The sequence below is a fragment of the Columba livia genome, chromosome 2 (genome assembly GCF_036013475.1).
Source record: "Columba livia isolate bColLiv1 breed racing homer chromosome 2, bColLiv1.pat.W.v2, whole genome shotgun sequence".
In the NCBI taxonomy this organism is placed as follows: domain Eukaryota; kingdom Metazoa; phylum Chordata; class Aves; order Columbiformes; family Columbidae; genus Columba; species Columba livia.
In genome coordinates, this window is record NC_088603.1 from 156,798,672 (window position 1) to 156,826,126 (window position 27,455).

The 27,455-nt window shown below is 41.3% G+C and overlaps 1 protein-coding gene across 4 annotated transcripts in view; it reads right to left on the reverse strand.

Annotated features, from left to right (window-relative positions):
* Window positions 1–27,455, reverse strand: part of COL22A1 (collagen type XXII alpha 1 chain) — a 229,422-nt gene that overhangs the window by 100,921 nt on the left and 101,046 nt on the right. For all 4 annotated transcript variants that reach the window (XM_065054479.1, XM_065054478.1, XM_065054481.1 and 1 more), the window contains exons 11-15: window positions 25,955–26,008; window positions 25,134–25,169; window positions 5,186–5,239; window positions 3,736–3,789; window positions 2,355–2,408 (exon numbers count right to left, since the gene is read on the reverse strand). In XM_065054479.1, the coding sequence (XP_064910551.1) occupies window positions 2,355–2,408; window positions 3,736–3,789; window positions 5,186–5,239; window positions 25,134–25,169; window positions 25,955–26,008 (252 nt within the window). The remainder of the gene's footprint in view (window positions 1–2,354; window positions 2,409–3,735; window positions 3,790–5,185; window positions 5,240–25,133; window positions 25,170–25,954; window positions 26,009–27,455) is intronic.

A 27,455-nucleotide genomic window follows, 5' to 3' on the forward strand; every position in this document is an offset into this window, starting at 1 on the left:
TCCTATTACCAGCAGCCTGCAGGACCTTTATCTCTGCTACTGGAAGCTTCACACAATTAATGAGGTATGTAAAAGTTCCTTAAAAGAAAGAAAGTGCTGGCAATTCCCACTGAGGCAAAAGACTAGAAATCCCTCAGCCAAGCAGATAACGAAGGAGTTGAATTTCCTGGGATGCATGTAGAGCCGCTGAGCATGAGCTGCACTTCCCTGGTTTGATGCAATGAAGATGGATTGAACTTAGAAGAATCGCATCCCAACCAACCAAAGAAACTGCAAAGTAGCACGCCATGGTGCCTGAGGTAGAGCCCAGAGCTACTGTATTGGTGCTGATAATTTTAAATAGAAATAAGTGATCTGGCACAATACAATAATTACAACAATAACTGGAGATGTGACCTTCCTGATTGCCCAATCCACCCATCTTTACACACCCTGTTCCACACCAGCAAGGCAGTTAGGGTTTACACCGAGGAGTAGAAGAGTGTGGATTTATGTTTTAGATTTTAAAACCCTGTCAGCAAAGTCAGGATTGTTTCTTAAAATAGCTCAGGCCAGAATCCAGCTCAAGGACACTGCATATAGCCAGAACATTTATTAAAGTAAATAAGTGCCACTGTGAAAGCACAGGATTGCTTTATATTCAGCCAACGTAGCTGAGAGTCTGGGGTTAGCCAAGCTCACTTCTTCCCCGGGAGCACTTGGCACTGTCTAGTCAGACGTCTTTAGGTCCAGCCCCATCAGCACTTATCCTGTTCAGCCCATAGTGCCGGACTTCTATTCAGTATTGCCTCATTTCTTGGCTGAACTGTATGAGCCTGATGATCCTGGTGGGAAATAGGGAGCATTTTCCAGGATCAAGCCCTTGTGGAAGTAGATGTAGGTGCCTCAGTTTAGCTTGGCTTGTAAAAGCTTTGCAAAGCCAGGGTGAGGAGCTTCACACCATAAAGAGCATCATACAGCCTACTGGTTTGTAATTCCACTATGGGAAATGTGCAGGACAGAGAGAAAATACATATTTATTTATACAATAAGAGAGATGCCACTGACAGGGGTTTATGGGTGGTGAATCCAATTCATTTCATTCACTCCCAAATCCTGCGGAAGGACAAAACAATATCCATAGTGCCTCCACCTGGCTCAGCCCAGCCCAGCTTTCTAGCTGTCATTTGTCCCCTGCTGAACATGTTGCCGTGCAGCTTCCATTGTCAACCTCTCCGTGTTGCTGAAGGCAACATGGTTCCTGCAGAGAACCATGGAATGGTTGCCAAGTACTTCCTCTAATCCACAAATACACCATTAGTTTTGATACTCTCTTGATGAGACTTCAGAAAATGATGAACATTTCCCTCTGTGAAAAAAAAAAAGACATGTGGAAAAAGTACCTCTCCATAGTCAAGGAACCCAGAAGGAACTATATAAATGAACTGTTTCATAGAGTCCTCTCATCAGAGCCAAGTGACAATGAGGACTACATCTGGCAAGGTGTTCAGGTGCTTATGTCCCGTTTGAGGACAAAGGCAACAGTGAATTCAATGGAAGGTTTACATGACCAGATATGGCTCTTCCAGAAAGATGAGTTGCTCAAATAATTTAGAACTGGATAAAATAAGCTTGAGCAATCAGTCTGTTGACCTTGCAGCACCTTTTACAGCCTGAACTTGCTGTGCATGATGCCCCTGAAAACACACTTGTCAATCTAGTGCACCATCTATTTTTTGTGTTACAGCAACAAGACTGAAAACAGTAGATGCATAGTTATCCTTTCAGTAACCAGGGAACAAGGCAAGGACAGTTGAGACTTAGAAAGGAGGTCAAGGAATTGCTCATGAAAAGGGCTTCAAAATTTAGGCACATTTCTAATGCTCAGCCAAGTTTCAACAGATCCCCATTCAGAAGCACCTTGTTTGAAGAAAACCCAGTGATATAAGCATTGGCTGAAGCTCTGTATCACTTTGCCACTGTCTGATGGTGCAAAACTGAAGTTCCCAAAGTAGGCAATCATCCAGCCTAGGATTTCTCTGTGATTATTTTTCTTTCCAGTTGTAGAGTAGGGATAATAATTCTCACCTGCATCTTTGTGAGAGTCAGAAAGGCCTACTTAAGACATGAAGAAAGGCTTATGAGCCCCAAAACATGTTCTCTTCACCTTCTCTATCTATGCTATTGATACGAAAAGTATTTATTCTTTTTACATCTTGCCTAATAGCTAATACTTCAGCAGATTCCTGATGAAACTAAGCATTGTGATTTTCATCACTCACCAGTGAGAATATCAAAAGTCATAAACAAAAAGTAATTCAAGCAATCAACACATATAAAAAGTTAGTCCATGTAAAGAAGAAACAGAAGCTCACCTTTGGACCTGGTGGCCCAGGCAGTCCAAATGCTCCTGGCTGTCCCGGTTCACCCTGCAAGCAGCAGCAATTTCAAAGGTAAATGTTAATCTTTTATTACATAAAGGCCAACAGAGCTCAAAGTAATCACTACATACAGTTTTAGAAATGGAAGTTCTATTCAATATCAAAAGACCTGTGTACCACTATCCAGAGATCTGAAAGTTTGCTTTATGCTCTTCTTGCAAAAATAAAAGCAGAAAGAGACAAACTGGAAACTGAAACAGCTAATCTTATGTTCTTCAAACTCAACTACCTAAGTAGCAAAAAAATGAGTTCCCTACGTTATAAACAGCTTGCACCAACTGCAATCTACACACGTGGATTCCTTGGAGACAGAATAATGCATTTGCTCTTGAATAGTGACCTTTAAGTGCAGTAAACATGTCCTGTAGGAAACTCTGCAAGTTCAAGTAAGTTACTGTCTGATCTCAGACTGAGCCACATCTGATGTGATGAAGTTGCATCAGTTCTAGTAGCTGCATGGGAAACTATCACAGTTTTTCCAAAGTGAGACAATGTGGTACAAAGCATAAACATGATGTGTTGGGGAAAAAAAGAGCTTGTCTGCTGTGTACCACCACTTTTGCATGTGCCTAACCTTCCAAAGAGTCCTTTCCCCACATCCTGCCAGTTGGTACTGACGGCAACAAAGTGACAGTGAATAATATGATAATCCACCATCAGGATGAAGTCAATTCAAAGGGATGGTGATCAAACAAGGGAAAAGGAGGGAAGTCTATAAAACACACTTATGTAAGTTTCTGGAAAATGTGTTTGTGGTTTTATACCTCAAATGTAGTCCTCTTAAAGGCAATATTTGGTGTGCTTCATCCTTCTTTAAGCTAACTTTGCACCTCTTCCTTTGCTCTTAGCTTTTAGCAGTGCACAAGCAGAGTTGAGGTCTTTGCTTCTGCGACTGATGCATCTATTTCTTTCACCTCTCTCTGTTGTGGAAGCACAAGATTGCCCCACTAGGCGATGACTCTTTGCCAGACTTAAAACAAATGGCCAAGCTCTGCAGCTGCAGCTATTAACCAACAAAGCCGCAGCGTTGTGTCCCAAACCACAGGCTGCCATGACTGTCACCTTTCCCTTCTTAATGAATGCTCACAGAGCTGCTCTGGGAGCCTGTTACAGTGGCTAATCCATACGACACTTGCCATCACTGCAAACATGCGAGGGAAAGTGCTGGGGCTATTAACCTCCTGCCATTTGTTTCTGCCGCTCCTCAAATGGACAAACAAATCCCCAAGACACGTTCCACTCAATACAGATTGATTTTCACTGCCTTCCTTGCACTGAAAGGCAAGGATTGTGTGGGAGGAACAAAAAGACTTACGGCTTCTCCTTTTGCTCCATCCTTCCCAGGGGGGCCAGGTGAGCCCAGGGAGCCCTGTAACAAAAATAGGATTGTCATCAAAACAGTATTAACACCCATTGCAAGTGCAAGGATATGAGTAAGGCATCAAGACAAGAACAAGGAATGTGGAGAATCATTTCAATGAAGACATCTATTATTTAGTCTCTAAAGAAGCTGCTGCTGACATTAACACACTATGGCAAATTGATGAGGTGTTGGCTGTGGCACTCTTGGCCACTTAACTCATTTAAGAATAAATTAATATAAAAGCTCTGCAGGTAATTAGGCATGTAACCATTGAGCCCTCTTAATAACATCACCCCTCAGTCTCTGTCCAGCATTCTATTGTCTCAAAAACCTGCTGTTTTGTCACTAAATACTCATTTGGTTTTTAGTATACTTTTTTTTAAGTCCATGCTTGTACAGCATCAATCCCAAAGCTCAGAAGTCTCTAGATACAGCTATAACGCACGTAAGTAACAAGCCTAAAAACAAACAGAAGCCTTGAAAAACTCAAGCAGCCCCCAGGAACTGGCCACCAAGAAGCGAGTCTCAGAGCTGTGAATGTGCAAAGCCATAGAAAATAAACAAACAATGGGGAATGGAAAGAGAACAGATGCAGAACACGTAAGCTGATGAACATGGTGAGGAACCAGCTTGGTGTTTTCACTTCAAGGCACTGCAGCAGTTTCTTTATGAGTGCACTGTAAAATAAGTCTCACATGAGAAACAGTCATAGGCACAGCGAATTGCCATTCTAGGCTCTGGTTAAACTGAGCTGGTTTGATGCGTATTACTTGTAGACGGTCTTGCCTTCCTATCCTGAACATTTTTTTTACTTTACAAGAGGTGGAAAAAAATTAAATTCCTAAAATCCCTCCTGCAAATGATGTTTAAGGCGTTTCTGACAAACATGTCCAAAGTAAATACTAGTCAACAGAGCAAGTTTAGTGCAGAATATTTTTTGTTAAGATGATGAGACAGTAAAGCAGCTAAATGCCGCCTCAGTGTAAAAGTTATTTATGTTCAGTGCAAAAAAGGACATTATGATATTTGGCCTTTCATGTCTCATATTGAAGAAACTGCTGGTTTTGTATGTGGAGGCATTAGCACTGAGCTTCTATTTTGTTTCACTCTTTGATTCTGTTTCAGAATTTTACAAAGTTTAGACAAAGTTCATGCCTTTGAGATCTCCACATTTTTCAAGTGTAGCTGAGCATCATCAAGTTGTTTACAGATTTTAAGGTGCACTTTGCCAAAAAATAGTGCAATACCATAATCTCCTTTCCTTAGCACCTTGCTAACACAAAACAAGAAAACACAGAGGTAAAACAAGACTCAGAAGATGACCTGTTTCCATTAGCCTTCCACAACAGCTTTATAAACTCTGAAATTTTTCACAATGTAATTAATAAAGACTTGGACTTACTTTTTCTCCTTTATCCCCTTTCAGTCCAGGAAAGCCAGGGAGCCCTTCGTCACCCTACAATACCAGTGGAAAAAACAGCTTATATGAAATGTCATACCATCCAGTGGTATATTTGTGTATTTTAGACAGCATAGTTATCATCTGTTGAGATTTGCAGTCGACTTCTCCTCCTCACTGTAACAATGTTGTTCTCAGTCACCTGTAACCTGCCCATATTTGAACAGGTTCACTTTCAATTTTCCATTTGAGAGTCTTCCTCTGGCTGATCCCTTCCTGCCCCCACTTTTTGTACATACCATCCAGAACCAGTCTTTTCCAAGAGTAAGACTAGAAACCTAGTCAGGTTAAATAGAAGTATTTGAGGCACAAAAACAATTCACTAAGGAAACTTCCTGTTGCCACATTTCAAAGCATGGGGACTTGGAATTTGTCATAGCCAAATTTCCAGTGGTGTGGAAATTTTTGGGAAAAATGTAACTCTGGAATCCACTCCACTTAGACTTTATCAATAAATACTTCTCATAGTCAACAGAACTTCCCTAAAGATTCAGAGTAGGTTTCAGTCAGAGCTCTGTGAATGGATCAGGATTATGCTTGGTCATGATCCAGCAGCCTGACAATGCTTGTCCTGCATGTTCATGCTCCAACTGATGACACCCAGGTTCCAGCCTTACTGGAATTTATAAAAGATGTTGGCAAAAGTGCCTCTGCCACCCAAAACAGTGGACATCCATATGTGGGAAGTAAAGCCACTAACACTGCTGGCAAATGACATGCCACAAAGCAGGGCTAAACAACTTAGAGCTTTTTCCCCATCAGCTTTTGTAAGAAAACTAATAACATAGAAGAATCCTGTAGAAAGATAATTGAAGTTGCTAAGCAGTTGGTGCACATATCTCTAAGTTGCCTGTGTATATACATACGAACAACCTAAATATGCAGATAAATTCAGGCCAAATTCTGCCACACTCAGTCTTATATGTGTCCATTTTTTTCCTGCATGAATAGCCCAGCAGACTTAGATGGATGTATTCCCAGGGCAAGGTTCCAGTCAGTGTCAGACAAAATACAGTCTTATTTATTTATAGGTATATTTGGCACTTAAATGTTAATAAAAGATAGTATCTGGAAAGTATCTGTGCTGTATATGCAAATTAAAGTCATTAGATACTTTTATAATTACGTTTCTTGCTAACTGAACCTTCATGAAGCACTCTGTCTAGAATTTGTGATGCACCTCCTTAATGAGATAGAAAACCCATCAAATAGCAGATGTGATTTTTAAGGAAATCATTTGCTCTAAGAGGTCAATATAACCTGAAGGAACTGCTGTTCCATGGAAAAGTGTGCAGCATAGGTAGGAGAATTATTTCTATTTTTTCTATGCAAATAAAATGAAGTTAATTAGCTTTTTCTCTTGCCTTTTTCCTTTTTTTTTTTTTTCTCCATAAGGTAACAACTCTTTGGAACAGCTGAATGAATTAATGCTAGAATCAGTTAATAAGTTTGATGCAGTGTTCATAGAGTCTTTCATGCTGGACAGGATCTCTAAGGTATCTAGCCTAACCTCCCACTCAAAGCACCATCAACAGTGAATTCAGACCAAGTTCCTCAGGATTTATCTGATTTGGTGTTAAAAACTTCCTCTTCCCACATGCAAATGGAAACTTGCCTCCTAAGCCAATGGCATCCCAGGAAGAGAAAAAAGCTTTTCCTTTTACATTTTTTATTTAACTAAATCAGTGTGATTTTGTCCTTTTAACAGATATTGAGCAGCTGCGCACAAAGATTTGAAGCCCAGAGCAGATCTGTTGACCCTCACAGCCAAGAGACTGAATGAATATTAGGAAAAAATTCTTCATGGAAAGGGATGTTGAGCATTAGAACAGGCTGCCCAGGGAAGTAGTTGAGTCACCATCCCTGAAGGAGTTTAAAAGATGCATAGATAAGGTTCTTAGGGACATGGTTTAGTGACGGTGTTGGGTTAATGGTCGGACTAGGTGGTCTTGAGGGTCTTTTCCAACCAAAATGATTCTATGATTCTATGACATTTGCAAGAAAGCACTGTGGAGTCTCTCCCACTTGGTGACCATATATGTACCAGACACAGTTGGTGCTAGGAACTGTAGAACTTGTTTAGAAACTGATGATATAGAATTTGCTTAGCATAACTCACTTAGCATAAGTAAGTTTGCTTAGGCCACAAGCTGTGAACTTTTGAACTTTCTGTCTCATTAAGCGAAGAAGAGCCCAGGGTCTGCTCAAGCAAGAAGATAAGGGAGCTTTTCATTGTCAGCAGGAGTTGTATGCCCAGATATAAACAGAGAAACAGAATGGCATGCCTAAAAGAAGATGGGAAACAGAACAATGTTTTGGTTATTGCCAAGGACTTATTTTTCCTCCCAGCTGCAGGTGCAAAATAGCAACTGCTGGACAGGACCTAGAACTGAAATCCAGTATGGTCGGTATAGTACATAAAACCACCTATAGAGATAAGAAAAGGCCTACATGGTGAAAATGAAGAGATCCAATGAAGAACAGGGAGACCCCAGACTCTAATTTTACAAATGGCCTAAATTGACACACAAGGAATGGGAAGCTTAGATTGTAAGGGTGTAGTTGCCAAGTGTTTTCTTTGCTTGGGGTCCCTCTTCCAGCACCACCCAGCTCAAGCCGCTCTCAACACTGTGCTTTACAAATATATTATTTGAGAAGAATTTCTGGAGTCCATGGCTGAGTCTCTGCTTAGAGAAAACTAGTGAAAAGAGAATTCCTTTAACAGATGGTCAGCTTGAACTGCCACCTGCTGATCTGCTCCAAAGTCACCAAGCAGGGGACAGGGGTTTTGAGGGTATGCTGTGCTTTAGAAACATGTGAGCCAGCAAAGCCCAGCACTGCCACACATCAAACGGCCCATCAGAGAGCTGACTCTTCACTGGAAACAAAGCTAGAGAGTTTTAGCAGTTTGCAGTGGAAATGTTTGAGTATCCACCAGCTTTATCAGCTCCTCCCCAAGAAGAAAACCATGCAGAAACAACCTAGATGGATTTAATACCTCCTGGGGAACCTCCACTGAGCTTCACCAGGATAGGGAACGGAAAGGAGTCCTACTTCTGCTCATTTCACTGACCCCCCCAGTAGCCCTGTCTTGCTGCTTTGTGTCCCTCACCTGCCAGGCTAAGGGTAAATTCAGGAGCTGTTTGAAGCTCAGTAAAATCACAAGGAGAGGCTGTCTTGCCTGTGTCAAACTCTCACATTCCTGAAGTAAAATGCATAGCCTGCAGGAGTGGAAGAGAGCAGGAAAACAAAAAAGCATCGGTGCTGCTGTGATTGCACAGTGCCAAAGGAACGGTGACAGGCAGGGACAGGAAAGCAACCAACAGCTCGCACCCTTAACTCACAGCCAGCTGCCAGAACCCACACTGAGGATGCAGATAACTGGAAGGGAGTCCTGTTGCCAGAGCAATTTACTTCACTAAGCAACCCTTTTTTTTTTTCCTAACTAACCAACTTCATGAACTGCATGGCAGAATGATCACTTCTTCACTTGTCCACCAGATTTTTTGAATCAGATAAAATCCTAAGCATTGCACTAGGAAAACGCTGCTGTAACCAAAAGGTGCCTGATCCCTTCCCTCAGCCCCTCCAGTTGGGTGTGTTGGGTTAGCAAAGGGGCTCACCTCTCTCTATCACTTGTGGATAGAGGGGCTCTGCCAGCACATCTCTCCTGAAAAACACTTTATAAATCCAGGGGAAGTTGTGATTAGAAAATGACAAAATTAGACAAAGAGGAAATCAGAAATCACAGGAGCTTGAAATAACATTGTTCAAGAGGAGCATTTTCTGGGGAGGTCACAGCTTCAGCCACTGAGCTCAAAAGAAAGGCAGCAGATTTTCCTGACTACTTTCCCCTTTTCAGGCTCTTGGGTGTGCTGTCCTTTTCCTACCCACTGGAAATCCAGCCGCCTATGTTTAGTTTTATCCTCTGCTGCACAGCCAGTGGCCTTTGATAGAACATTTCCACCAAAGTTAGCAAGAGAATAAACACATTCGTTAGCTCACCGTTGACAAAATATTTGTCAAAAGAGCCTAGATTTGGCAAGTTGCCATCTGATTTAAAGCAACCAGAGGACTTTTTTTTTATATAGATGTGAAGCACAGTCAGTCACATGGAAGCAGATACTGCCAAACAAGAAAGGGCAGGCAGGTACTGGAAGCACTGAAGTGATTTACTGACGCAGACTGTGAGCATACAGAGGTAGCTGCATATTTCTACAAATGCTGTTTTTTGCTTTTCAGCTGTTATTCTACAGTTATTTATTTGAATTACAGCAATGTTGCATTTGTTCTTTGCTTGGGTCACTTCGCAGGACACTGTATGAATAAGCATTAAATGACAGTTACTACATTCCAAATATCAGTTCAAAATTGCAGACAGTGTGTAAATACTACAAAGAAATAATAGATGTAGAGAGCACAGGCCAGTGAAATAGCAGCCAGGCAGACACAGTTTGCAGGACTCAATGATCTTGAGGGTGTCTTCCAACCAAAACGATTCTATCATAAGTGCACTGGGCTGAAGGATCCAGGCACCATAGTGGGAAAACGGGGAGGCTTCAGCAGCTGGGATTAAGAGCTGGGGAAGAAGAGCCCATCACATTCCTTGCACCGAAGCCAAACCTGGTCATACCACTGAAAGAGATAAAAATAATACTGTGTACACACAGGCTGGCTGCATTCCCAGCTTCATCACAATGAGAATCTGGTGGTGACATGTAAACCACACCTATCTTGTTTATTCCATGCATTTCTGCTGCCACCCATTTACTTTATGGATATCTGAACTTGGAAGGCTGTCCCTTTCTGGACCAAAATAGGAAAATAACAAGGACTGGTAAAATGGGAAGAAGTAGTAAAATCAGAAGAGACTACTGATAAGGAGGGGAACACAGAATAGCTGCTAAGGCAGCTTCTCTTAGGCTTAGCCTACATTATCTGGAGTAGTTTTACACTTTAGGTAGGGCAACTTATTGCTTCATTGGTCAATAGTTTTGTGGACAAAAACTTGTATGTGTAGTTAGTTGTACCTGCAAGGAAATGCATTAACAAATATGACAGCTTGGCTTAAAAAGTTCCCAAAATACTGAATATTGCAAGCTCATAGGATGTAATACTAGACAAATCCCTGTGAAAACTCCATTTTCCTTCCTCAAGGAATTGATATAAATTCTGCAACCAAATTAGAAAGGTTTTCTGAGCCATGCTAAAGCAACAAGTTTAGGCAGAATTCAGTAAATATGATAGAATTTCAAATTTGCTTGTATTTGCTTTTTGATGGAGGTGTTCAAACCAAATCAAAGGATATAGAGCAAGGTAAAGCACTACTTCTGTCCTTCTTGGGGTGTGACAAAGCATGGCTTACATGAGCACATGGAGTACTGGGGTGATGAAGAATAAAGATGCACCCCTTGGCTTCAAGCATAACATCCATTGAAAATGCAGAAGTGAGACAGGGAAGTACAGGCACACCCATATAGGTTCCTAAATTAGCTTGTGTACATCAGCATAGTTATCCTATGTCTACATTTAAGCAAAGATATCTTCCTGATACACCAGCATCACATAGATTTACCAGATCATGCTATCTCTAGGTTAGTGATCCCTCTATGGTCATGAAGGTTTTATGTTTGTTGGGGTGGGGTTTTCTTGTTGTTTGTTGGGGTTTTTTTAAATCTTCCATTACCTGTTCACCATATGCACATTTAGTTTAATTTGTTGCACATTATCCAATGATTCATCTCACTGGGGTTATATTGAAACTCACTACCCCAAATAGTTGCCTGAACATTATGCACATGGATCTGTGACCAAATTATATCTACATGTCATGTAGATCCTCAGAATGCTGAATGGAGATAAATATTGAATTTAAGAGCAGATAACCTAATTGTTAGATTATATGTTTTTTCAGATTGGGAACAACTAATACAGGGATTTTGCCATATCCAGCCTCCTAGCAGAATTTCTCTGAAAAAAAGACCTAAAATGGAGAAGGGATCTACAGATATATGAAAAGATACAGAGATAGAACAATCCAGTACTATAATACGTGAGCCTAGGGAGACATCAAAGGCACACGAAGGAATAATCCCTCAGTAATGCTTTTAAGCAATCTACACAAGTTTAACAGCTTTTCTTTCCTCCACTTGCAGCTCCTCAAGCAGCTGCCAAGTTTACAAATATTTCTTCCAACTCAAGAACAGCTGTGGCCTATAATCACATATTTTACTTCAAGCTCTGGGTTGTGGCCTGCGTTAAAGGAAATGAGAGTGAACTAAACAAGAAAATAATGGGGGAAAATCACTCCAAAATACACAGCTAGATTCTCATTTGCCTGTCAAATTCAAGTAATTCACTGGACTTTTCCTTCAGCTTGCAGAGCAAATGCCAGAAGATAGATCATTCTAAGGTCAAATCTGTACATTTTCTTTATTTTTTCTTCCAAACTGGTCTACATCTAACACAAAAGTGCCACTTTTCTAATCCTAACATGAAATAAAAATCTCTAACCCTGTTACAAAACATCAATAAAGGTGTCATTTGGAGACCTTCAAAAATCTGCCAAGCAGAACCCCATGAATCACACAGTCAACATATTGACAGCTGGGTGAACCAGGGCATCCGTATCCAAGGCAGGAGACAAAATAGCAAGAGCTGAAGAGAAACAGAACAAAAGTGGCAAGATGAAATGGAAACAGAAACAAAATTGAACTGCAGAGTGTTACCACTTCACCATTAACACACCCCTCTCTCCTTTGTTAATTAACTTCACAGCATCCCTGTGAAATGAGAAGAAAGTTATAGCAACTGTAATATTGCTTTCATCTCGTGATGGTGATGAGTCAGATGTACAACTGAGCAGAAGACATATGGAAGGTCACAGAGTCTGGGGCAAGGATGGAAAGTCATTCTTGTGTCCTAGGTCAGTGCCATAACCACAAGTTTATTCTTTCTCTCTCCTGTCTCTTTGGACTGCACTTATCTTGGAAACCTGATGTTCACAAAGAATAAACTAGAAGACCATGAGAAAGCGGCATACTGCTGATCCGTGGTAGATGCTAAACTGTTTTCACTGTTTGATGAGAAAAGAGGAGGACAGAAGAGATGTCACAAGTTGAGTGTGGTCTTCAAATGACTGAAAGCACTTCCAACAGACCACAGGAAACTGGCAGAATGTAGTATCTTTCTTTTTTAGTGTTTTGGTTTTTCATTTGTTTCGTTTTTTCCACTTAGGAGCTACCAGCCTGAGGAGGTTGAAGTGTAAGCAATTGTACAAGGTTGTCACTAGCAGCTGGACAAGATAAATTTTCCTTGAAAAATATTCTAATTTTTGTGTCTTTTTTTAGAGTGGTAAGCCAGAGATTTTAATAAAAAGGCAGGGATGATGTACAGATCAACTGAGAGGCAGTGGATATACGCCACCCCTTCATTTTCAAAAGCTGCTGACCAGACAGGTAGCACAAATGACTGCCGCTCTCCAATGCACAGATGCAGGATTCTATTAGCTTAATGATGCTAAAACTCTATTAATATCTTGGCAAATTTGACACCAAAACTGGCACTATCTTCTGCTTCCACAAGAAATAAGACATTAATCTCAACTTGGAGTTTACTTCAGTTCACTCAAACATAAGAAGAAAATCTCTGCTGGCTCTGTATCACATTCGGATTCAATAAACAGAAAGCCCACATGGACATGATTCACAGGGGCCAGTAGAAGTCATAGGTTTGGCTGGTCTACCAGGAGACCTAGTCCAGTACACAGACAGCTAATTAAATAATAGTTGTGGGCATTTTTTTATACTGCAAACACATTAAAGATTTTATTAAATGCATTGCATAGAAGTCAATTGTTTCCAAAATGTACTTTCCCAGGAGAAATTCAGGAGACCTTGTTTTTCAAGGGCCTCTGAACCCTTGAGTCTTATAATGAACATTATGGGCCCTACCAGAAGAGCCCCTCCGACTCTTCGTTCTATGATTCTAGTCATTGAATATTCTCCTGGGGAGAGCAAGTATATCATTTTTGAGGAATATCAACAGATATCTTTCTTTGAAGAAACCTGATGCTACACCGTGGCATCAAAATATGCAAAACAATAGGTGTGTATCAGTTAATTTGACACATGGTCACCCACAAACTTAGCACTGCAGCACATAAGATGCATCAGAACCTATTGATTTGGAAACCAGCTATAACCTGATCAAGGTCACTGTAGATTTCAGGATAGACTGGAGATGTCATAAAGAAATCAAAGCTGTAATTGGCACCGAAGATTCTGTTAATTAGCTTCCTACTATTTGCATCCCCATCGTGACGCTCCCTAGTTAAAGAATTTCTGAAAAAACAGGGTAGTGAGACACTTTTCACAATGTTAACCTGCTGTTTCACCTATAATCAAGACTGCCTCAAGTGGAGTACTTGCTTTAAGAAACCATCTACATTTGCAACAGAAGGAGAATGAGAGAGAACAGAGGGAAGCCGTAGTATTTGAAATACTTTTGTTCAACAGCTAGAAGAGTTGCTCAATCAACTGATGAAATCTGTAAATTGAGAAACAGTCAAATTGTTTGCAGAGCAATTTATGATTGAACAAACTGAATAGGAAAAAGATGATAACTGGAATCAGTTGGTACCACTATCCCACTACAAAGAGGAATAACCTGAGTAATAAACTGGACTGCAATGGGTTGGATTCACAGAAGCAGGATCAATATTTACTGAAATTCCAGTTTTTCTTGGTTTTGTGGTTAGGGGCCAGAGGGTTCTCAATAAAAGACACATTTTTCAGATATTTTGAAATGTGGAAAACAAAACAGCTCTTCTCTGAAAACTTCCTTGTCTCAAAGTACAAGTTAATGCTCCTTCCTGGCATCTGCCACAGCTCAGGACCAGACAAACAGCTTGCTAAGTGCTGGAGGGGTTGTGTTCACTGAAGCAGTCTTGTATCATGACACTGATTAATTGATGTCCTTACATCTGTAAATAACACACAGAAAATAGTTCTAGTCTTGTGGGTGATTTGCTACATACTAGGTTAATATTTTCCCTTGTGAGAAAAGTCTGTTAATTCCTTTTGCTCTGCTTCTGGGAAGTTCCTGGTCTTAGAATATTTTGGTTCAAAAAGACCTTTACGATCATCAAGTCCAACTGCTATCTTAGCACTGTCAAGTCTACCTCCAAACCACATCTCTAAGAACCTCATCTATGCATCTTTTAAAGCCCTTCAGGGATGGTGACTCCACCATTTCCTTGGACAGCCTGTTCCAATGCCTGACAACCTTTCCATGAAGAAATATTTCTAATAACCAACCTAAACCTCCCTTGTCACTACTTGAGGCCATTTCCTCTCATCATATCACTTGTTATTTGGGAAATGATGCTTCAGACTCCCACACATCCCTCAAACATTTCAGTAGCTCTGAGAAGAGCACATTAGGCCAGAAGGGTACCGCCTCAGAATACTCCAAACTCCAGTGCTGATTTGCTCTTAAACATCTGCTGCTACTGATATTCCATATTCACCTCTTAGAATCTATTCCAGTGCCTCACTGAAATATGTAGAAAGCTTTTGCTCAAGTTTAATCACATCATCTAGTCCATGTATTTCTCCCCTTCTTGCACACTCCATTCCTTGGTCTCTCCCTAATGGTTAAATTTGCAAAATCACTGATCGTTCTTTTCATTGCTCTCTGCCATGAGCAACATCTCTCCACATCTCTCTTTAAATGCTGTGCCGAAAGTGGGGACAACATCCTACTTTAAGGCTTATCATCATCTACTTATAATTTGCAGTGATAAAATTCTGCTGACTGTCAAACAGGCTGCTCAGTCAAGTATTTGCCAAAATTAAAAATCATTCTGGTGCAACCAGACATATATGTTCACAAAATGATGATGATGCTTAAGTGTTTTAAAACCACATGATCTTTCTTCTCATTTTACTTGAACATTGAGGTACAAGAATCAGAAAAGCTAAGTCCACAGTCTCCTATGTATGCAATGATACAGAATCAGAAACAGAAACTGAGTCTCCAGAGACCCAAACCTGCTTACAACACCAAATGCATAAGATTCTCCTGAAAAAAAGCCAACCACTAATGGCCCATGCACTGTTTTGCCAGGAAAAATAAACATTTGCCATGAAAAAAACCAGATTTCATCATCTGGCACTCGCTACTGCATTCCTGTTCATTACCCAGCAGGTTCTGAGACACAAACCACCATCTTTCTGTCAGACCCAGAGACAACAGACCTTGTCAAATTTGGGAGATATAAAATCTCTAGGTAGTGCTTAAGAAAAAAGATCCAAAAGAGAGATCCAAAAGTGGAAATTAAAGATATCCAGGGTTGTACCTGGGCAAGTAAAGGTCTGCTGCCACCCCACACCTTCAGAGAGCCCATGAACAAGGCACTTGCACCTTCTCAATCATGAACAAAGAAACTCAGCCTGGCAACAGCTTTGATCAGAGGAAAGGGGAAAATCTGTCTTAACTAGATAAACTTCAAAATGTGTAGCAGGGAGAAGGGCAGGGAACACTTAAGATGGACCCATATGATCCACTTCAAAATCACTCTCAGGAGCATCCTGCATTCAAACACTTATCAATGACAGAATCACGGAAACCTGTTTCCCCACCCCCAGTTCTTTCATTAGAAGAAGCACAAAGGTGGCAAATCTCTCTCCCGTTCTTCCTTTCCACACTGACAGCGGATTTTGGCAGTGAAACCCTCTAAAGAAACAAGTGCTGAGGACTTTGCAAGCTTCTGGTTACCAGTAGATGTCATTATATACCAGCAATGTACCTGCTGGCCAGAGGCTAATGCTGAAAATAAATAAATGTTTTCAAGTTTATGGAAGAAAGAATAACAACGTTACTAGTATTCTTGCACTGCAGAGAATTAAGCTGTCACAATGCACAATTAGTATGGGATCTGGCTTCGAGTTGTTTATTACAATCTGCAGCTGTTATTCTGGGTCACAGAAAACCACAGAATTTATCTAAAACCCTCTAATTATTGTTAAGAAAAATAACTCCTCCAAATCATGGTTATTTAGCTGTGCAGAATTTACTTTAACTACAGTTAAGAGAACTCAAAAATACTCAATGTGCAGACCAAAATTGCCCACATACACAAGAGGATCCAAAACATATTCGGAGTAGTAGAGCAGACACTAACATTAATACACTTTGCCTTTTAATCACAAGATTCATAAAAGAAATCACAGATATGAATGACTCCAGTGAGCTGCATGACAGCCTGTTAGAGTAGATGAGGTGCTATTATACAGATGTTTAAGTGCTGGACTGAGGGATCAGATGTTTCAGTGCTGAGGGACCTTAACCAGATTAAGTTAGTAGTTGAGAATGGTTCCCAAGATAAATGATTCCCAGAACAAAAAAAAATAAGAAAAATACCTGCAGATATTGCACTTTCACTTTTCATTGCTAGGTCAGTTTGAGCTATGCTCACATTATTTTTTGTTCTGCAATAAACTAAGATCTGAGTGCTAAGAACCAAACCCCTAGGAGGCCATGTTTCAACAGCCACTGTCTCCAAGGAACATCAACTACTGGATAGTCAGGGGTTTTTTTGTTTCTGTTTCAAATATCAAGTTCAATAGTATCTCTAAACTTGGAGATGTTTTCCTGTCTTGTTACTGTCAAGATGTGGTGGCTGAAGGATCACTGCCCACCTTCCTGGATGCTGATGCACAAAGGCTTCTGGTGCTTACCTAGGCCCTCAGAGTCACCCTTCAGCTTGGCAACCCTGGGCAACATGGGTGGCATTTAGGAATTTTGAGAGTTGCTGGCAATGTCTGAACACCCCAGCAGCCCAAACAAGGCCTTGCTGGAGCACCTTCCCTGCACTGGGCTCAAGGTTTCAGCAGTGAAAAGGACACACACATTATCTCTTGGAGTGATACTTAGTTTTATTTGGACGCTGCAGGCATAAGGACTAATTCTTAGTTCATGCAAGCTCAGGCTCCTCATTGTGTAAATGCTCAGAGAGCACATCCTGCTTCCAGAAGTTCAGATGGTTGATACCCCTCTTTGAAGTGAAGCTGTTTTTAAACTCTCACCTTTGGCCCTCATTGAACTCCACTGCAGCATCCTGGACATGTATCCTGCTAATCCTAACCATGACTTGCAGAATCACCTTCCTGGCTTGAACTTAGACTTGATTCATCACCACAGACCAGTCTGGTGATCTGGACCCTCAGGTGAACCTGTCTACCACCAGTGACCCATCATGCTCCTTCTCTGGGGTGTTCCAGGATAAACCCTGGCTGGTGAGGTCCGTGCCCTGCCAGCAATGGTATCACTCCCAGCTCCATCTCCCGTAGAGCACAACTGATCCTTGCTGCACCCTGACACTCAGGGACCTGACTCCCAAACACCTCTCCCATGAGGACAGGCTGAGAGTTGGGGTTGTTCAGCCTGGAGAAGATAAGGCTCCAGTAAGACCTTATTGTGGCCTTTCAGTTCTTAGAAGGGGCCTACAAGAAAAATGGGTACAGACTTTTTAGCAGAGCTGGTTGCTATAGGACAAAGGGTGATGGTTTTAAAGTAAAGGAGGGGAGGATCAGGCTAAACATGAGGAAGAAATTTTTTTACAATAAAGGTGGTAAAATACTGGCTCAGGTTGCCCAGAGAGTGGTAGATGCCCCATCACTGGAAACATTCAAGGCCAGGCTGTACAGGGCTCTGAGCAACCTGATGTGGGTGAAGACCTAGATGAGCTTTGAAGGTCCTTTCCAACCCAAACCATTCTATGATTCTATGATTACCATAGTTCTGTGTGTCTAAAATACCGCTTCCAGCCTGAGTCTTATCTGCAACCAAGTCACCCACACAGCCCCTCTGGTCCCAAAATGCATCCCTTAAAAATACTGCTGAACCTGCATGTAAAATCAGGCTCCAGCTATACCCAAGGCTTCTTTTGCAGGCAGATCGGCACTCATTTTTCTTGTACCTCAAGTTACTGGTTTCTAGCCAGCTCCAACCCAGAGGCACTCTACTCGTGCTGATTTGGTAAACCTTGCTGACAGTACAGCACCGGGGTAAAAAATGTTGCATGGCTTTCAGGTCAGAACTTTCTTATATTCAGCTGCCATGGGGCAAAGACAGTACAGGGCTTTGTATGGATAGACTATATGTAACAGGGTAGGTTTCTACAGCTTTTCCAGAAGCCCTAAAAATGGCAATGACTCCAATTTGGAAGAAAAGTGAGAGAAGGAAAAGCTATGCCTTTGTCTGATAGATCTAGCAGGCAAGATACACAAAGCTTGGAGGCAAAGAGGTTCTCCAGCTTCATTTTACAAGAACAAAGACAAGCTGCTTTGCTCAAGGTCAGCAAATCTGTTGGAGCCAAGTTTTAAGCCTAGCCCAGAGCCTTAACTATCTGCCTGCTTTTCTTTTCTATGCTTGGTCTTGCAGTCACTGCATCTCTAATAAGCCAAGCCACTTCAGAGGTTTCATTCTTGTTAGAAATCCTATAACAATCCTTCTGCATTTTTATCAGAGCAAGTCATTACCATGAAAAAAAACATTGTTAGGAGAATATAGATGTAATCTACTAAAGTTATTTCTCATATTCATTGCTGCATATGTGCTTATTAGCATGAAAGGAAACAGATAAAGCAGAAAGGGAAAGCCTGGATACTCTTGGAAACACATTAGTGAGGGAAGTCCCAGTGTAAACCATAATGAAACCTTCACCCACCACCTTTGCAAAAGGTGGGTGCTCCTGGTTAGAGTTTTCGCCTCTGAAAGATTGGTTTCCCATTGAAAAATCACAGTAATGATCACCCGACCCGACTGTTTCATAACACCTCTCTTGTATTTCCTACGGTTCTTCAACAGCTATGGACAGTGTTAGCCCAAGCCCCGTGTAAACTATGGAAACTTCCATCCCCTCCTGGGCAATGCGGGTGTTAGGAATATTCAAGAATTATACAAAAGTCTAAGAATAGTTACCAGCAGTCAGGTCAAAGGTCTAACTAGCCCCTCTGCCATCTGCAACAGCAGCTTTATAGGAGACTTCTCCAGCCTAATGTCTTGCTTTCACCAGTCACAGTTTGCAGAGACTCACTGACATCCTGAAGAAGACAAAATGTCTTTGAACTGACTAGATGTTTACAGATATCTGTCTTTAACTCATATGTACTTTTTTAAGAATACAATTTTAACCTCCAGAGCAGACCACAAAGAGGAGCTCCAATACCTGCTGTAGGAAAAGCAACTTCATTTTGTTAATTTTAAACTTGCCATCAGTTAGTTTGATTTGCTTCCCCTTAGCTTTTACAACAGAAGAAACAGTGAAAAATAATTTCCTACTGATATCTCCATATCACTCAGAGTTAGAGAGATTTTCATCATATCCTCTCCAAAGTCATCACTTTTCCAAGCACCTTCCAACCTGCAGAGCCTTGTCACTACCATCAGCCTTTAGGATGCTAGAGGGGTAGCTCAGCACCATTTCATAATACTTTGTACTTTGCAAGACAAGGGTCTAAATTTTCTTAAAGCCTCTACATTAAACTTCATACGGGGGCATTAGAAGGGCAGGCTGGCTTATGATGTGGATGGCTGTGCCCCAGGAATGCAGACCGCATACTCTACAGAACCTCCCTTGTCAAACATGATTTCCCTGACTTTGATCAAGAGTCACTGAAACCCCGTCTTGCTTGAATCATCTTCAAAAATGCTCTACAGCTGTTCTTTCTGCCCTCTCTGCTCCCCTGCATCTACTTCTCTTGAATCGACAGAGATTTGAAGATTTATGTTAAAACCCTTGCAGGACCAGGCCATCTGGTCTAGCAAATACCCATTTGAATAATCTACAGAATAAAGACAAAGCATTGCCTTTCATAGAATAATAGAAAGGTTTCAGTTGGAAGAGACCCTCAGGATCATCAAGTCCAACCATAACCTAACCTAACTCTAGCACTAAACCATGTCCTTAAGAACCTTGTCTAAATGGTGATTATGTTATAGAGTTGAATATTTACCCAGGTATAATAATCAGTCTAATAACATAAGTGTGTACAAAAAAGTAAAGTGAGACAGTTTTATGGTTTGACTCAATGACCTTGAGAGTCTCTTCCAACCAAAATTATTCTATGATTCTATTTATAAGCAGAAATACGATGGAGTACATCTAATGCCACAGGGATTAAACACTCCAAATGCTGAAAGACAACAGTCAACAGTGGAAATTTAAGAACAAACATAGAGTAATGGCAGCTGAATTACACCGAGCCAGGAAATCTATCTGAGAGCAGGTTACGTGAGCACCTGTAGATGACCTATATTATTTTATTTTTTTTTAATCTATCCAAAATTACTTGGTCTGCACATGCATGTTTCTGTACATGAAAATCACCCTCTGAGATATTTAGGATCGGCAGAATGTGCTGGGATGTTGCTTGAGCCATCACAGTGAATTTCCTGGTTTTGAAAGTCACACAAGACCTCATGTCGACAAGAATTAGGTTTGTAGCCACAACCGCGATTATCTTTTGTTTTACCACTAATTATGTGCTTAGCATGTTATGTATTCTAATACAAGCATCATTTAGACTTTAACTTAGTGATATAATTGAGGTAATGGCCTGAAGAAGCAAAGCCAGTGCCTCTGCTGGCCCTCGTGGAGAAGACCAGGATTTCCCCTCTGACAAATGTCTCAGACCTCATATAATTGCCCTACACACAATACTTGGCAATAACATGATCGGGCAGGTGTTTGGCACTAGCACAACTGGAGAGCAAAGCTACAATAAGGGGATGATTTTAATCTTGTCATCTCAGCTTTTCAAAGGTGAGATAACTTGATTCTATCAACACTTAGGATGTGAGCCTTGTCCTTATGGAGTCCACAGCAGTGATTGCACAGACTACAGCTGTTTGAAGCCCAGCATCTCTGACCCAGTTTCCTAGCACTGGTCCATATGCATTAAAAAAATCAAGGAAACATAAGAATTTCACAGCCAGAGTGAAAACCAAGAATACATGTTCATGCAGCTATTGCAGTGCAGCAGGCAAACAAGAGCCATGTGAATCCTCTCCTTCCAGGTGTTCTCCTATCTGGGAAGGGTTTCATTTCATAGGCTCTCTTCTTTTTTTCAGGAGTGTAGATGGCAACTAACATTGCAGGCACTTGCATCCCAGCTCCCTGTGGTGCTGGCTACTTCCCTCTCAGAGGCACTTCTGATGCCAAGACACAGACATGGTACTCCATCCTCACATGCAGTAGTGTATGCAGATCACCTGCATGGCTGATTCCCCCCACTTATAGTCCTATCCCTTTCTGCTGCTGAAGACTCACCTTTTCACATGAAGGCTGATCCTGAAGATGATCTCTTGTGTTAGGGACAAATTATACACAAAGACAAATCGCCAAGGTGTTCAGCTCCATTTCCAGCATGACAGCCAGCAGCTCTAGCATCATGCACAGGGGAGTTTCCCAAACTTGCCAGGAGCCCACAGCTTGCATGACAGTAGCTGAGGAGCCCTATGAGTGGCCAGGGGCAACAGCAGCTAAGACCCTACAGCATAAAAGAAGCCCCTGTGGAGAACTGGTAACCAGGCTGGACAAAGAGGATGAAGTGTGGCAGCAAGTTCATGGGACTCCAGAGAGGTCCCAGTACTCTGTAAGCTGACAAATTTGTCCCAGTTTTCAAGAAAGAAGACCTTGCTAATTGCAGGCATGCCAGTCTTAATCCAGTGCCCATAACATTATGGAGAAGGCTCATCTGGAAGTTACTGAAAAACACTTGGGAGACAATGCAGTCATTGGTCGCAGAGAGCAGGGTTTCATGAAGGGAAAGTCCTGCTTAGTCAACTTAATTTACTTTTATGACAAGGTTGTCCACCTAATTGACCAAGGCAAGCCAGGAGATGTGGTTGGATTTGGGGTTTGTCTAAGGTTTTGATACTGCCTCTCACAGTACCCTTCTGGATAAAGTGTCCAGCACACAGATAGACAAGACCATAATATGTTGTGTGAGCAACTGGCTGATGGGTTTGAGCTCAAAGGGTTACAGTAAATGAGGTTACATCAGGACTGCTGGTCAGTCAACAGTGGGGTTCCCCAGTGCTCAGTTTTAGGGCCAATGCTCTTTAATGTTTTTATATATGATCTGGACACAGGAATCAAATGTATATTAAGTAGGTTTGTTGATTATATTAAACTAGGAAGAGCTGTGGACACCTTCAAGGGCAGAAATACCTTACAGAGAAATTTGGATAGACTAGAGAGCTGGGTGATCACCAGTTGTATGAAATTTAACAAGAGCAAGTGCAGGATTCTCCACCTGGGACAGGGTAATCCTGGCTACATGTACAAATTGGGGGATGAGAGGCTGGAGAGCAGCCCCATGGAAAGAGATCTGGGAGTCTCGGTTGGTGGCAACGGTATGCCCTGACAGCCAAAGGGCCAACCATGTCCTGGGCTGCATCAAGCACAATATTCGAGCCAGCTGAGGAAGGTGACTGTCCCACTCTGCACTGGTGTGGCCCCACCTCAAGTACTCCATGCAGTTTTGGACTCCTCAATATAAGAAGGACGTCAAACTACTAGAGTGTGTTCAGAGAAGAGCAACCAGATGGTGAGAGGCCTCAAGGCCAAGTCTTAGAAGGACTGGCTGATGCCACTTGGCTTGTCCAGATTGGAGAGGTCTGAGGGGGCACCTCATTACAGTCTACAACTTCCTCAAGTTGGGCAGCAGAGGAAGAGGTGCTGATCTCCTCTCTCTGGTGACCAGTGATAGGACCCAAGGAAATGGAGCAAAGTCACATCAGAGGAGTTCAGATTGGGCAGGCTGCACAGAGCTTTGAGCCATTTGGTCTAGTGGAAGGTGTCCCTGCCCATGGCAAAGGACCTGGAACTAGATGATCTTTAAGGTCCCTTCCAACCCAAACCATTCTGGGTTATCAGGAAAAATTTCTTCAGTGAGAAAGTGGTCAGTCATGGAACAGGCTCCCAGGGAAGTGGTCATGCCACCAAGCCTGTCAGAGTTCAAGGAGCATCTGTATGATGTCCATAGTCACATGATTTAGTTTTAGGTAGTCCTGCAAGGACTTGATTTTCCTTTATCCCTTCCAACTTGAGATACTCTATGATTCTATTATACAACCCCAGGTTCTATTTTTAATCAAGCCAGCAATGTATAGCTGATATATCTTTGCTCTCCATCAGCAACAGTACTGACACTCAGCCATTGGGCAGACATGGGGCACAAACACTGGGTACCAAACACACTTAACACACTTCCTCCAGAGATGAAGACAAGCTGCCTTGGCTGGCAGGAGTACCAAATACACAAAACAAGCTGGCCATAAACTCAGGCAACTCTGTGCCTACACATTCATTTGGGCCAGCCAATGTTGTTTGGCTATCCCAGTCAAAGAAGTTCTGCATATACTGTTGGGTATTTTTATTTTTTCCCCTCCAATCCAGACTTGCAGACCTATTTTTCTAGGCATGACAATAATACAGATGGAGTGATGTTTTCCGACACTTTTCTGCAGACATAAAAACACAAGAAAACAAGAACTTGCTTCAACTGCAGCAAAACTCACGTTGTAAACATCATGTTTCCCATCAGACTGCTGACTCTCACCACCTGCCAACCACGAGCTGTTTTCCAAAGGCTGAATCCTGAGTCTCAAAGGCTAAATAGTGTCTGTCAGTGGGAGGAGGGCAAGAAGATGGATGCAGAAATGTGTGCTTTATAGCCCCCATGTCTCTAGCCTGTCTCGACAATATTTCCCGCCATGAGAAACCCTCATTTAGATTGTAATTTCACATTGTACATTACCACTATATGCAATCAATATAGAATAATCATAGGAAGAACAAATGAGAAGATGCAATGGCCATAAATGACATGTTCTTGCTAGTTTGGCATTCTTCCTTTCAGACCACAACCCAATATTATTTTTAATTCCCTGAGCGACTGGGTAGCCACAGACCACCTGGAAAACAGCCTCACAGATTCTTAATCTTATTTTTGGTATGAACCATGACTTCTTTCTTAATACTTCCATCTATCTCCTATACCCTGCTGTCAATATTTTTCTTTTTTTCCCCACAACTTGAAATTTCATTTTGGTGATGAAGAAAACACCCACAACTAGGTATGATACAAAGGTACCAAGAAAAAAATCTACTTTACTCCAGTCTAGCTCTGCAGCCTCATTTTGCTGGGGGGAATGGGGAGTTTGAGGCCAGAATTTCATGGAAACCGACATAATTTTTAATGCAAATTAGTCCAGTCATGCTTCTCTTGTTTCCCATTGTTGATCACCATTGAACTTATTTTCCAAGACAGATAACTGAGCAATTTTCAGTAGTTATTCTGTATCTCCAGTTTTAACCTCAAAGTTTTAACATCCTGTCCTGCCTAATATCTACAGTAAGAAGATACTCTGGCTTTTGTCTCTCTGGTTATTAATGAAAATATCCAATGAAAGAAACACTGTGGCAGTTTTCTCATAACCCAAATTTAATCCTGTTGAAAATTCAATAAAGTCAAAATTATACTTTCTCTTTATTTTTCATCCTTCCAGTCAGTTACTTTACTGCATTATCCTCCACAAACTCCCCGCTGCTTACACAAAGCAAAGATTATTATTTCAATTTGATAGCATTTTGCATGGTCAATGCACAAAGGAAACTCAAAGAACAAAAGGGAAAAAGGAATGAACACTTAAAAGCTTCTCTGCAGAAGGCGGTATAACGTAATATAAAAGTTCTCTACAAAGATCCAACTGCATCACATCTCTTAGATCCTGTGCACCCCAATAGCAACCTCTGAGCTACAGAAGGCAACAGCAAGTTACTCTGATTTAATTAGTGCAATGAAGGATTAGATCTTACCTTTTCTCCTTTTTCTCCTCTGCCATAGGCTCTGCCCTAGAAACAAAAGAAAAAAAGCAAAAGGTACATTTGATAGCAAGGATGTCAAATGATACTATAATTATATATTTAGTGTTTTCCTTGTTATATATCTATCTGTTCATCCATGTATATTAAATCTATATATTGACACACAGGTCATAGGACAACTACTATAGGGAACGGTTTTTTTTTTTTGAGCACAATTCCTTGAAAATAATTCTGTGACAAATTAGAATAGAAAACCTATCCCAAATTCTACTGCAGCCAGGAAAACATCTTATTTTCTATTCTGGGCAGAGTCTGATATTACATTTCCACGATCAAAGATGCCAACAACCCTTATTAGAATTAATTTTATGAAGGGTTAAAAATATTCTTGCATAAATCTCAGTCTGGCATTTGCATTAATTGCAGCTAGAGAAAGCTGTATCTTGGTCATCTGAATTTAAAACAGCTGAGAGATATTTGCATCTTCTTTGTGTTCAGTTGCCTCATGCTGTCTCATTGGATGTGCAGCTGTGCTAAAATCAAGTACTCTCAAGTCATATATTTTAATTAGAAGGCCAATACTAAGGCAGTTATCAGGTGAATTCAGGGGTAAACCTATCCATTCCTTCCCACCAAAAACACACCGATGAGTGCCAAAAAAACCCCAGCTTTTCCTGGGACAAAGGCCCAGCAAAGGTAACATATTCAACAGGGCATTTTGACATTGAGGGCAAGTTCTCACCATAAAGTAGAAAACAGCTACTTGTTTTTCCATCTCCTTACATAAAATCATTCTGATATTTCTTACTTACTGACTCTCCTTTTTCTCCTCTGAGTCCAGGAAGCCCTTGGCTGCCACTTTCTCCCTTGATAAAGAAAGGAGGTGTGTTAATACCACTGTGCTAATTTATTCCTTTCATTTCAGACATAGAAATAACAGATGACATTTCCTCTTAGAGCTCCCTGTTGGACTGACCTCTGAAGGGTACCATATTAGTGTTTGTATTTTGTGATTGGCTTTCCATCACTTTGACTTTTTGGGAAGTAATGCAACAAGGGTTTGCCTGAGACTGTGGACACTTCTGGTCCCACCAGTCTCTGCAGTCAAGATTTCAGGTTCTGCCATAGGACTGGGTGTACTTCATTGCATTTATACTGACTTGAATGTCCAAGGTCTCAGACTGATTTTATATTCTATTTTTCATATTAAAATACTGCTAGAAGTCTTAGGAGTGAACTGGCAAGGCAGAGAGCTTCCTCTTGTGAGGTACTTCAAAAATCCTTATTTTCTATTAAGCCAGAAAGGACTTGGAAAGCTGGTTTACATAAGACCTAGAGGGAGCACAGCTAAAATATGGAAAAAATAAGCCTGTTAATCCTGTCCAAGACTTTAGAACTGTTTAAAAAAGAAAAAATCAACCCCCATATTTTCATTCACACTAAATTTTCATTATCATCTAACTCCTCCCTTCCCTCACAGAAATGTGCAACACACACACAGGAGTCGCTTTCCCTGCTTGCTTCAATGGAAGAGAGGGAAGGGAACACAGAAAAAAAGACAGTTGAAAATACACAGAATATGATGAGCAGAGGAATTAAAATTGCAGAAGTAAATACATAGGGAGGAAAAGAGAAAAATGCTCAATCAAAAACCAAGCTAAACTTTTTCTTCACTTGTCTTTTAAAAAGGACATGGGTGAAAGGGATAAAGAATCTAATTTCATCAAGCATCATTTCATAAATATTAACTAGAAACACAACTAAAAGCAGTGCAAAAAACAAGTGTGGAAAAAAATACCTGCAAAACATTTTCCACGTGCCACTCTGCAGCCATAGGACTGGAATAACGACTAGCTGAGGATATACCCGTTACTAAGACTAGTTTAAGGATATAGGAGGTTCTGACAGCAGAGTTCAATTCCTTTAGCATCAGGAGCTGCCAGAAAGCAGAAGGCTCTGCCCACACACCTCTACCTGGCTCCTGCCTGATTCTCACCCTAAAGGCACATACCAGAAATAACGCTGTGCTGAGCTCCCCATCCATCACTAACAAATACAACGTCCTTTCCTATTTATTCCTCCTATTGTCTTTTGTTTGTAGGGAGTTTAGGCACTTTGGACTCAGTGTAGACATCAAGCTGAAAAAGTCTCAGACACAGAGCAGGACCCTCCAGTGCCACAGCAGCAACAAGTCAAATGACCCCAGCACACACCAAATCTTCCCACATGGACCGCAATAGGAATTAATTTTGTGGCTCCATTAAATTTGTCCTGATCTATGCCCCCAAAATGTGCTTAGCTGTACCAGACACT